This window comes from Lithobates pipiens, unplaced genomic scaffold (genome assembly GCF_037356315.1).
Source record: "Lithobates pipiens isolate NorthernLeopardFrog02 unplaced genomic scaffold, aLitPip1_a1.2 Scaffold_18, whole genome shotgun sequence".
NCBI lineage: Eukaryota > Metazoa > Chordata > Amphibia > Anura > Ranidae > Lithobates > Lithobates pipiens.
In genome coordinates, this window is record NW_027507758.1 from 387,259,603 (window position 1) to 387,272,862 (window position 13,260).

The 13,260-nt window shown below is 43.3% G+C and overlaps 1 protein-coding gene across 1 annotated transcript in view; it reads left to right on the forward strand.

The window, feature by feature from the left end:
• The window catches only part of LOC143988332 (elongin-A-like), a 155,411-nt gene that overhangs the window by 29,588 nt on the left and 112,563 nt on the right, over positions 1-13,260 (forward strand). Inside the window, exons 2-3 of the mRNA XM_077487810.1 lie at positions 10,053-10,109; positions 12,456-12,568. Coding sequence (XP_077343936.1) covers positions 10,053-10,109; positions 12,456-12,568 — 170 coding nt within the window. The remainder of the gene's footprint in view (positions 1-10,052; positions 10,110-12,455; positions 12,569-13,260) is intronic.

Here is a 13,260-nt window from a genome sequence, read left to right on the forward strand (position 1 = left end):
AATGGTTTATACTTGCCTGCTCTGCAATGGTAGAGTTGGCGTGGAAGCTGCACAGAGAATGAGTTAAGGTAAAAATAAAAAAAACAATCTTTTTAGCCTTTACAGTCATTAAAGTGGTTGTAAACCCTTACAACACACTTTGACCTACAGGTAAGCCTAGATTAAGGCTTACCTGTAGGTCCAAGAAATATCTCCTAAACCTACGTGGTTTAGGAGATATTTCCCGAAAGACAAGCACCGCTGTCTACGGCGATATGCCGCACGTGGCGGCGCCCATGCGCGGAAGTGACGTCATTGCGGCTTCGCCGAATGACAGCGGCGGAGTAGCGAGATCCACTGAGAAGATGGATGCTCCGGACTACAGGGGACAGCGGTGACTTTGCTGGCTCCTGTGTCAGGTAAGTGACACATAATGGACTACTATGCGATGCATAGTAGTCCATTATGCTTTACCTTTGCAGGGTTTACTTCCTCTTTAAAGCGGGATTGCACTGTGGAAAAAAATATTAAAAGCCAGCAGCTACAAATACTGCAGCTGCTGACTTTTAATAAATGGACACTCACCTGTCCCGGGGTCCAGCGATGCCGAGGCCGATCGATCTCTCGGCTGCTGCCGTCACCATTCTAGGTGAGGGAATCAGGAAGTGAAGCGCTGCGGCTTCACTTCCCTACTGCGCATGCGCGAGTCGCGCAGCGCAATAGGAATTGTCCGCGCTGTCTCTGGGACCCGTGTGTGTCCCAGCAGACAGCGTGCAGGGACAGGAAGAGGCATAGACTCCCGTGGGAGTCTATGCCCGGAAGTTGGTGTAAATACCTGTCTTTGACAGGTATCTCCACCCCCCCTCCCCCCTGAAAGGTGCCAATTGTGACACCGGAGGGGGAGAGGGTTCCGATCAGCGGAAGTTCCACTTTAGGGTGGAACCCCGCTTTAAGTACTAGCACCAAATTGCTATAAGGTATACAACTTAAAAGAATGGACATTGGGACTTTTCTAGTGCTACTTCAATGAGATTCACACTTTTTTTTTTTTTTTTTTTTTTATTCCGTACATAGACCTACATAGATTAGACATTTTAAAATAATGGCATGTTTAAGTATCTATTTAAAGCTATTTACTTCTACATATATATTTTGCCCTGTTGATTAGTCCCCAGAGTGTTTTACATCATACAGATAAGATTCTCTTTTAAATGCTAATATCTTAATTATAAAATGATCATTGTTGCATTTGAAGGCACTGATTGTTAATTTTTTTTTTTTTAATGACTCACATGGACGGGATCACATGTGAAAGGTGAACCTACAGAAATAAAACAGTACATCTGTTATCTGTCTGCACAGTTCATATTATAATCATATGACATAAATATGGATCATCACATAATACATGTGGGGCCACCATTACCCCCAATAATAGCACGCTCCTAAATTTATCTAAGGATCTAGAAGGATACCAGGTAGGGGAAGACCGCCAACCACTTATGCATCTACAAGCATACAAACCATATTAGTTCTATTCTATATACAGCTATTTTCCCGTACTTTACACAGTATGTTTGTCTTACTCTGTCTAGGAATTAAAAATAAAAAAAAAAGCTTGCAATAAAACCATCTAAAACTGTTCTGGTCCTTTCATATCATAATGGCTAAGTCAATACCTGACTAGTGTTTTGACCATATGCCATAATGGACTCCTTTTTTTTTTTTTTTGGACAGAAAGTTTCATTTTAAAATATCAAGTGTACAATTGCCTTTAAATGCTGTCCTCCATTCCATAATTACAATTGCTGGAAAATGATTGGTAACTGTGAAAGTATGTCCATCGAGAAAAATATTTCTCCAAGCGTCTTCCAGGACAGTCCAGGAGACCTAGGGCTTCTCCTACCAGGACAGGAAATACGTTACCCCCCAAAAGATAAAAGGGCAGTCCTCCAGGCCCCATGTCAGTTATTAGTGTTTCCTACGGGGGGGGGGGTGGGGGTGTAACATGTTCCTGGAACCTGGTCCCCTAGGTCTCATGAGCAGGGGCACTGTATGGCTATTTGGGGAACGTCGCTAACATTTTCTCCCCTGCCAGAAGCAGCACTCCGCTGGGGAGGTTGGCTGTGCTGCTATTCTCAGTGCCTGGAGAGGGTCAGAAGCGGGGTGTTGTCGGCTCCCTAGCGATTTAGACTCTGTAACAGAGCAGCAGTGTCCTTCCCTCACCGACAGCATGGCTGGTTTGTATAAGGAAAAGCAGGAAGCTGCAGTGCTCGAGGGGGTGGAGCTTATGCGCTCCAAGCTGGCCCACAGGAAGTGCAGAGGGTAGATCACTTCCAGGGCATATGACTTCATCATTGGGCACCGGAAACACCAGTTCCAGTCTAATTAAGCGGCGTGAACAGGAGATGCTGGCTGTTGGTGTCTGTGTGAAGCAGCCAGGCTGTGGAAAGCCAAAAAGGGCAGGATGGATCCTTCTGCAGTACCTGCACAGGCAGTTGATGTGGTGCCCAACACCAGCACCTCACAGGTAAGCCTGAAGTGTTTTGTCACTCTCTTGCTATCCCTGTGAGTGTTCCCTCCTCCTCCCCTCTCTGTAGTAGTGGGTAATGGTGACACATTTCCTCCCTCCTGCACGTGGTGTTTCGGAGTGTCAGGGTCGGCTGAGAGTCTCATTATGAGTCCTTTATTTTTGTCTTGCAGACCAAGACCCAGGACAAGGCTCAGGTACAGTCACCTAAAAGGAAATGGGCGGTGTGCACAAACAAATTGAGCTCCTCTTGGAGCAAAGTGGTTTGTCGCAGCTTTATAGAAGGCCTTGTAAAAGATGACCCGGTTGGCTCTTGCCAGAAAATGCTAGCTTCTGTTAGAGATGAGCTTGCGTCCACCTTCAGTTCCTTTACTTATTGAAATGCTTCAGACTCCAGCTGAGGGTCCGTCTTCACAGAAGACTTTGGTCAGTAGCACTCCGCAGCAGGCAGAGAGTGCATACTCGGAAGCTGAGGTCAGTTCTACCTGTTCTTTTCTGGAAGAATCAAGGTCCAATATAGAGCCCAGGGATAGAGAATCCACTCAGGGCTCAAGATTGAAGTTGTCTGTAGAGGATGTGGATGATTTATTGAAGGCTATCTATACTACTCTTGAATTGAAAGAGGAGGTGGTTCAGTTATCCAAACATGTTCTTATGTATAAAGGTTTGCATAAGAAAAAATCTAGAGTTTTTCCAGTACATAATTCATTGATACTATCAAACTGGAATGGGATAATCCTGAGAGAAAACAATTCTCTACTAACCTAAAAAAGTTTCCTTTTGATGAGGACACAGTGCAGCCGTGGAATAAGAATCCCAAGTTGGACGCACCTCTTTCAAAAGTTTCAAAGAATTCGGACCTAGCATTCGATGATATGGGCTAAGGATCTTAAGGATGGTCCGGGTACCTCAAGCCAGCTCTGGCCTCCACTTGTGTGGCCAGAAATCTGAGTCAACCAAACCTCCAGATTCACACACCTCTGTCAGCAGGCACCTCCAGAGAACAGATTTTGAAGTCCTTTCCACTCCTCTTTCAGGCAGTAGGCTTTTTGGCGGGTTCTTTCGCAGAGTCGGTAAGAATGTCAGCCAGGAATTCAGCTTTAGTGAACTCGGCCAGGAGAAGCCTTTGGCTTAAAACCTGGTCAAGGGACTCTGCCTCCAAGTTGCGCCTTTTTGTGGGCTTCCCTTAACAGGCGATCATCTATTTGGTCCAGGACTGCACTCTGGAATGTGCAGCCGATAGGAAAAAGGCGTTTCCAGAGAGAGAATCCCAACAGCCAGAAAGTGTGGTGTTGTTTGTTTTTTTTTTTTTTTTTTATGGCCTAGGCAGGCAACCGGGTCCTAGAGAAAAGGACAGCAGGCCAAAAAAACATTGGACAGAGCACAAAGGCAGAGGCAAAGGGGGGGGGGGGGTCCTGTTTAACGCTCCTCAACAGCCCGCCAAGCTGCAGTGACTCGTGTTCCCTGGTGGAAGGAAGATTGAGGGCCTTCTTCCCACAGTGGACAGCAGTCACTTTGAGTCCCTTCGTCCTGGACCTAGTGACCAACGGGTGCAGGCTGGAATTTGCCCACCAACCACCAGAGCAGTTATTGGTCACCTTTCCTGCCCAAAATCAAGAGAAAACGAAGGCTCTGGGTCTCCAGATTGGAGACTTATTGGATCATAAAGTCCTGATTCCTGTTCCCCAGTCAGATCAGGGCAAGGGATTCTATTCCCATGTATTTGTTGTCAAAAAGCCATCAGGAAAGTTTCGACTTATCCTGAATCTCCGAACTTTAAACAATTCACATACAAACATTTCCGCATGGAGACAGGGTTCACTATCAAAAACCTGCTCTACCCAAACAGCTTCATGGCCACGCTGGACTTAAGGGATGCCTATCTTCACTGCTAATCTCAAATTTTTGGAAGGCTGGATGGATAGGGATGTGAAGATGGATACTGGGACTCGACACTTTCAATTTCAGCCCCTCCCCTTCGGTCTTTCCTCAGCCCCACGCATTTTTACAAAGGTGTTGGGGGAAGCACTGGCTCCGATGAGGTTAAAGGCAATAACTGTTTTCCTTACTTGGACGACCTCCTGGTGGTGGCAGAGTCATACCAGAAATTGTCAGAGGATCTCCAGGCTATACAGGACTTCCTACAATCCCTAGGCTGATTGATAAACAAACATAGAGAAGTCGTTCTTCATTCCAGCTCAGACGGTGACATACCTGGGTTATGACTTTTGCTCAGTGGACCGAAGAGTTTTTCTTCCTCAGGAGATTACAAAGATGATCCAAACTATGTCGGCATTGCACAGCAACCAGTCTGTCTCACTGAGACAGGTTTCGAGGGCAGCGAGTCTGTGGTGGTGGAGAACAAGCCAGCACCTAGCAGGAGGTCTCGCATGGTCCATTCCCATTTCCCGAAGGCTTAAATGGATGCAACTTCCTGGGGATGGGGGGCCCACCTCAGCAACGCAGTGGCACAGGGAGAGTGGTCCCCGAGGGAAGCAAAGGCTTCATCCAAAGAGCTGCTTGCAGTTCAGAGAGGCTTGCAATCTTTTCAGATGGAGATCAGAGGTCGCAATCTCCAAATTCTGTCTGTCAATATAGTGACAGTTGCATACCTCAACAAGCAGGGGGGCAGGAGAAGCCGGATACTTCAATCAATTGCCCAGGAGATCGTATCATGGGCAGAAGGGAATCTAGCTTAATTTTCAGCTGCGCACCTGAAGGGGACACGCAATTGTCTAGCAGATTATCTCAGCCGCTACCAGGTAGATCGGGACAGCTGGTTATTTGATTCTGAAGTCTTTGCAGATCTCACCAGCAGATATTCTGTAGAGGATCTGTTCGCAAACCAGAACAACCACAAGACGGAATGTTCTTCTCCATGAACCCAGCAGACTAATCCTTCGATCGATGGGGATCGATGCTCTAGCAAACCCGTGGCCATTCGGCCTATGTTATGTTAACGTCCTCCAGAAGTTTCTTTTAGAAAAAAAAGGATCTCATTCTAATTGCCCCATTCTGGCTCAAGAGGCCATGGTTTTCCCTGCTACAGACTTTCCTTTCAGAGCCTCCACTGAGTTTTCCAAAGAGAGAGGACTTATTGCAGGGCCCAGTGTCACACCCACAGGTGGGTTCCTTAAAATTAACGGCTTGATATCTGAAGAGAAGATACTGAGCACCCTGGGGTTCTCCGACAAGGTAGTCGGAGATAATCAAAGATTAACTCGCGATATTCCTGCAGTTTTGGAATTATTTTTTTTTGGGGGGGGAGGGGGTCAGCAAGGGTCTTTCTGTTAGTGCCTTTAAAGGTACAGGCGGCAGCTATTGTTGTTCTCCAGTTTTCTCTCCTTGAAAGTCCCACTATAGCCAGATATTTCAAATCAATTTCAAGGGGCGGGCCAGTAGTGGTAAGATGTTGTCCATCTTGGGACCTGTCCCTGGTGCTTCAAACTCTGGTTGAATTTTCTTTTGAGCCCCTCGAGGATATTTCTGTTAAATTACTTGCATTAAAAGCTGTTTTTCTTGTAGCTATTGCCTCAGCTCGTAGGGTAAGTGAATTGCAGGCCCTATCAGTAAGGGACCCTTTCCTCACTATTTTTGAGGATCGGGTTGTTTTTAACAACTGATCCAGGTTTTTTTGCCCAAGGTAGCCAGTACATTCCACATAGCTCAAGACATTTTACTGCCATCCTTTTGTAGCTCGCCACAGGGCGACCAAGAAAGAGAAAGTTTAGTTTCTTAGATACGAGAAGGATCCTCCTCATCTATCTTGAGGTCACCAAGACCTTTAGGAAAACTGATGCCTTGTGTGTCCTCTTCTCGGGAACACACAAGAGAAATGGTGCATCTAAAGCCACGTTAGCCGGGTGGATAAAGCAAGCCATCTCTGAAGCTTACAAAATTAGGGAGGTTCCTCCACCTTTTTGTTACTGTGCACTCAACTAGAGCCTTATCTAAGTCTTGGGGCAAATTTGCAGGGCTGCCGCACGGTCCAGTTACTTGACCTTCATTAAACCTTATCACCTGGATCTCCTATCGGCTCAGGAGCAGGCGTTTTTGGTCATAAGGTCCTTCAGGCAGTTGTCCCTCCCTAGACTGGTAAGTTCTGGCTCATCGTCTCATGGGCTGTCCTGGAAGATGCTTGGAGAAAAGCTGAGTTAGACCTACCGGTAACTCCTTTTCTGAGAGTCTTCCAGGACAGCCGGATTCCCACCCGGTTTTGTCTGAAGTTGTGTATTATGCAAATGTTTTGCAGGGACGTCCTATGGTTCTTGAGAAGATTGACATGGGGCCTGGAGGACCACCCTTTTTATCTGGTGGGGGTAACGTGTTTCCTGTCCTGGTGGGAGGAGCCCTAGGTCTCATGGGCTGTCCTGGAAGACTCTCAGAAAAGAAGTTACCAGTCTTAAGCCTCATACACACGATCGAACTTTGTACAAAAGTCCACGGGAAAGTTTGTACAAAGGGCGTAGTCCACAAGTTTGTATTGCATACACCCAATCTGACTTTTTAGGCAACAAACATGAACGTAGTGACGTTTCAACGTACTGATGACACTTCAAAAGAGGACGTTAAATTACTCCAGCGCCACCTTTGGTCAACTTCTGTATTGTTGTCTGATCTTTTGCATTGGTTCTGAGCATGCGTGTTTGTACCTTGTACAAAAGTCTGATGGTTTTGCGTACACATGATCGGACTTTGCTCCATCGGACTTATGTTGTCAAAAAGTTTGTCCGTTCGCACAGCCAACAAAAGTCCGATGAAAATGGAAAAAGTTTGTCTGATGGAGCATACACACAGTCGGATTTTGCTCCAAAACAGCTAATTTGCTTGTTTGTTGTCAAAAAGTCTGATCGTGTGTACGGGCCTTAACTCTGTTTTTTTTTTTTTTTTCAGTGTGCAATGTCAGAAGCTTGTAAGTGGCCTTTATTACCTCCTAGTTGTAATGCCTACACATTCACATTATAATTTTGACAATAATACCTTTAGAAATGTATAACCATGTATATGTCCAGTTCTTCAATAGGAAACCGCATGGTTATGTTTCTTGCAATTTCATTGGATGAAAATTGGTCTTTATTTAAGATAATTCTACATGGTGTCTCTAGATTGTAGTACTATATAAGAGAGCTCATTCTGACTATGCATAGCCTGAAGCCATGCAAAAGCAAGTAGGAGGATCTAAGTGCAATAACATTTAACACCCAGTCAGAATACAGTTGAATATTTGAATTTGTTTAAAAATTTTATATAGTACACAACACTTTGGGACATCCAGGTACTGTGTCCCCTGCTTTATGCGGTAAGTTATCCTCTAGTGATCAAGTATGTTTGCCTGGCTGAGTATCCCATGAGAAATCCAGGTTTCATAACTAATTTATTAATAAAATATACATCAGATGATGTTTTTCAACATTTTATGAATGACTCGAATGAGACAGGGTCACAACCTCGCCCTATAATTTGTCAATGTTTTCCATTAGTTTGACAAAATGAAAATTGAGATCTAAAAGTGATTGTAACGACTGGCTGGATTTTATTTTTTATTTTTTATTAACAAACAGGTTTTTACCTGCAGTACCTACTCTATATAATGGTTTTTGCTTAGAGTTGCCTTGAACCTCCTTTTCTGAGGTCCCCTGCTGGCACTCCAGGCTCCTCCTCTTCTCTGAGTGTGGGGAGGGGGAGGCATACCTGCAGGCTTGCTCCCAAGCTGAGCTTTGACTCGCACACACAGCTTGGGCCTGCCCCCTGCTCCTTCCTCACAGCATTTGATTGACCGAGTCCCTATCGGAGTCCCTGTGAGAAGAGGCAGAGCGAGGCGAGGCGATCTGAAGCCTGGATCGCTGCCAGGCTCTGGTAAGTGTTTAGAGAAGGGGGTGGGGGAAAATGGTGTGGTAGGTTTCCCTCTATGCAGGAAATGCATTAATGTAGCAAAACACTCTTTCTTCTGACATATGCCACCCGCACTCAGTATTGCCAACTATAAGGACCCTCCAGGCCAACTTACGGCAGATGGATATGGTGGATTTACAATTGTGAGTGTTCTTGGATATGTTTTTGTGTGGTGTATTTGTTTTGTTTTTTTATTTATTTATTTTTTCTGGGTCAGTCTAGGAATTAGTGAAGTGACTGGTAAATCCACATTAACACAGAACTGTAATTGCTTTCAATGATTATTTAGACAGATCTCTCTAAATTACTGTGTTCTTGCCCAGATGCACTTGGAACCTGATGTGCTTTAGTCATTAAAGTCATTTATAAAGCCTAAATCTTTTTTACCTTAATGGCCAAGTTCACCTTTTGTTAACTCCCTTTTTATTTTTTTATTTTTTTTTCCCTAAATTTCCGTTCCCCCTATGTACTAATATACCATTAATGTATTTCTTTTGCAAAAATAAAACCTTTATTCTACACACGCTTACCTCACTGTATTCATGGATGTTTAAAAACATTGCTCCATTACTTCTACCTTCCTGGACAGACTATAGGTTATGACACGGGAAGGAGTTGACCAGCTGAGGGTGTGTGCTAATGAGATCAGCTTGTCAACTCCTTCCTGTGTCATGACCTATAGTCTGTCCAGGAAGTAAGGCAAAGGTAATGAGCGTTTTTAAACGGGCATGAAGAGAGTGAGGTGAGCATGTGTAGAATAAATGGAAAGCTGTTTTAGTTTTACAAAATAAGTAAATTAATGGTATATTGGTACATAGGGGAGCTAGAATTTAGAAAAGGTGCATTGCTTTAGGTAAAAAAGTTTAGGCATTCCATCCCAGCGCTGGAAGTCCCATTGGTTACCAGTGCTGTCAGTCAAAGCCATTGAAGAGGGAGTGGGGGGCTGAGTCTCGCTGTTTGTGTCATTAGATGCAAGGAGTTCACATTAGTGTCCCTATAGAAAGCAGGTTTTTACGGGGGGCACTCGCTGGAGTGGGGAACCCAAGAAGAAGAGGTTTGGAGCTGCTCTGTGCAGCTAAGTAAAAAAATATATTTTGTAAATGCTTTGTTTATTTTTTAATTAACAATCCCTTTTAGACCAACTTTGACTAAACATGTGAAGGTGTAAGATCATAGCAATAAAAACCGGAGACAGGATCAAACACCTCCTAAACTATATCTAAAGCACAGTTCTCCCCCCCCCCCCCCCCCCCAAAAAAAAAAATACCCACCAGCCACCACTACTCAAGAGGTTGTGTTTTTTAGATTGTGCCTGGAGAGCCTAGGTCTCTGGTTATACCACACATGATGCATAGGTATTTTTTTGGGGGGGTTCCATACCACTTAATACGGAATGAAATGGAACAAAACCCACTTTGCCAGTCATGTAGGTCAATTAAGTTTTGGATCCCCCTGTTTGTAGCATACTTGCCTATTTTAGATAAAGAACAGAAGATGTTGGTTTACATGGGGGGGAAAAAAAATTGTGGTGTGTGTGTGTGTGTGTGTGTGTGTGTGTGTGTGTGTGTTTTGGGGGGGGGGGGGGATTTTTCTTTTTCTTTTTTTACTGCTATAACACAACTTTTCTTTTCTTTCTCCTATTCAAAAACAGATTTCTAAAACTCTCAAAAGCTTGCAAGAGCTTGACATTACATTGGAAATTCTTGTGGTAAGTAATGGCAAAAATGTTTAATGTAATGCAGGCTGCTTTTTTTGGGTGCACAAAACTTGTAAATGTAGAATAGGAAACATCTACAAAGCGAATGTCCTTTTTACCTGTGGGAACTGACCAAAGGTATGAACAAACCATGTTTAGTGATTTACTAGCTTCCAAGTAATTCAAAATTTCACATAATGTATAATAACCGTACATTTGGTATCCAAATTACTATATTGTACCTGTCATTACAGGGTCAAAATGGCAAAAAGGCAAACCTGTAAAAGGAGTCCCTGGAGTTGATTTACTAAAACCAGAGAGTGCAAAATCTGGTGCAGCTCTGTATAGAAACTAAGGATGAGTCGAACAGCCCTGAAACAATGAAAATGAAATATTCCTTTAAATATCATGCCTGGGGATCTCCCTTAGTCTGCCTGTAAAGTAGTGCATCTTTCCCCAAGTTTATAACAGTACAGCAGCCAAATACCATTTCTAAAGGAAAAAATGTCAGTTTAAATTGCTTGCAGCTGTAATGTATTACCGTATCCTAGCAATATCCATAAAAAAATTATTGAAAAAAATGTTTTGTATAGGCCTAATGCACACTGGATGTTTTTTGGACATTTTATCAGCAGCTGTTTTTGGCTTCAGATGTTTTCTTCTACAGTCAAACTCCCCATCCATTTTTATCCTATGTGTCCATGCACGCATAGGCTGTTTTCAGCAGTTTTTGGCTTTTAAAAAAAACCCTCAAAACTAGTGGGTTATGAGAGGAGTTTTGTAAAAATGCTCAAACATTGCTCACCAGCGTTTTTTTGAAGTTTTTGATCCATTGGAAAAAAAAACCGCTAACGTGGAAAAACACCTTTGCAAAAAACGTTGAAAAACTGATTGCAAAGCTACTGGAATTTTTATAACGTTATTTTAAGTGTGCATGAGGCCTTAATGTTCATGGCAGGTGAGGCTCTGCCTCATCTGCCTCTCCTAACTGCACGTCCCTGCTAAATATGATATACAAGATAAATGACCTCATTCAAGACTGTGTGACTTCTCGCGGACTGGGTTCTCCAGCTGTAGGCCACCTACATGCAGCTCAGAGCTGGATTCCCACACAGTAGACAGTGACTCAGACCAGAAAACTGGTCTGATCACCCATCTAAATGAGCACTTGTAATCTGAAGTAGGGATGACATGGAACACTAGGTTAGAACATGCAGTATGTGACCTGCTCTGAACAGTAACTGGACTGATTCATTTTTTAACTAGTTGGGTTTCACATGAGGTTGTACAGATAATACTGTTCAACCAGTGATTCTGATCAGCATTTTCTATGCTCTGAATGAGAGCTGATTTGAGACGATAAAGAATTATGTCCCTGGCTGAATGTTTTAAAAAAAAAAAAAAAAAAATTTTTGATTCTGTGACCAGAAACCCTGAAATAATTTACAACTAGCACATAATCTGCAACTATACATCTTCAACAATTGTTTTACAACGTATTTTACTTTGTTCAATCTAGCAGTTTAGCAAATGCTTTTGTTAGTACCCTTATAGACCTTTGAACCTCATGGAATAATCCAATGCATTTTTCTGGCTATTGGCATAAATATCTTAATCTAATTTGGCATCTGCCTCTTGTATCCTGCATGCCGTATGGAGACGTACTCCGAGTGGAAGAAGGGGTAACACTCAATCCAATTTGGAATTCTATTACTTTCCACAGTGCTAACCATATTTTTTTTAAACCAGGCTCCCCTTCTTTGGTCCAGGTTGGTGACCAAGCTGTATTGTTTCATTTTAGTGACTAAAAGTAAGGCCGCCATCCTGGCCATGCTGTCTGACAGGGGGGCTTGGTTTACAAAATGTGTAACATTTGGTAGGTAAAATATGTATTAGGACTGTGCATTTAGAATAGTTACATTGGTTCTATGTATGCATGTGTCATACCTGGTTGATCCCTGTGGAGGCTTACAGGTCCCATGCTTGGCATGGGCACCATTCAAAGAGCAACTTGCACTTTCTCAATCAATGCAAAGCATTTTCTGATTGGAGGAGGTGGAAAGACAGAGTGGTGAAATTACCTCTATCTAATCAGTGAATACTCTGCATTAATTGAAAAAAATGCAAGGCATTCTGTGAATGGTGCCTATGCCGAGTGAACGACCCTTTGAGATTACCATGTAGCCACTAGGCTTTGAACCAGCAAGATGGCGGCAATCACTCTAGTGGTGTATGGTGATTTCCAGCTTTCACAGGATCTGCCAGGTATACTTTTATACCCTGTTAATGCATTTTAACCTTATCTGAATTGCACAGGTTAACTTTTTTTATTATTTATTTTTATTCAATTTACATAAGGAAACCGGAGTAGGCAAAACTGTAAATGGCTTCCGAAAACATACTGAAGTAGGAGATTTTGCTAAATCGATTGTTCAGCAGTGGAAGAAGTTGGTTCCTGAGGTTATTGAAAAGTAAGTCATTTGGCCTAAAACATCAGAATGTATACAGTAATTTGGTTTAGATATAGTTTAGAGGGGTTTTATTGCTGTTTATGTAAATTTTCCCAGCGAGGATAGACAGCCATAAAATCCTAAGGGCAAATTTATACTGCAGTGCATGATGTGTGTTGCTCTATTTTGAGCAAAATGCCGCAGCACTACATTTTTTTTTGTACACAAAGTTGCGTTAACAGCTTTTGCGCCCAATGCAATGTGCTGCTATGCTTGTGTGTAGGGATGAGGTCGGTGTTCGACTCGAACGCATGGGAATTTTGTGGACCGTTCGCACCATATTCGCGTGGCGCTCACGGCCCACAATGCACTATGCTATCGCAGTGCGTTGCTGGCTCATGATTGGCCAAGCATGCACTGTGACCCCGCATGCTTGGCCAATCACAGCGCTGGCAGTGAGGAGAGCCATAATTGGCCACAGGCATCCAATTATAGCTCAGGGGGGTTTAGTACACGCCCCACACTATATATAAGGCCGCCAGCGTGGCGGCCTTGTGTAGTGTGCTTTTGTCCTTTTTTCATACACATAGAGCTTTCTTTTGGTGGTATTTGATCACCTCCTGGGTTTTTTATTTTTTGCGCTATAAATGAAAAAAAAATCATTTTTTCTTTTTCCTGTGATAACATTTTGCAAATTAATTTTTCTTCATAAA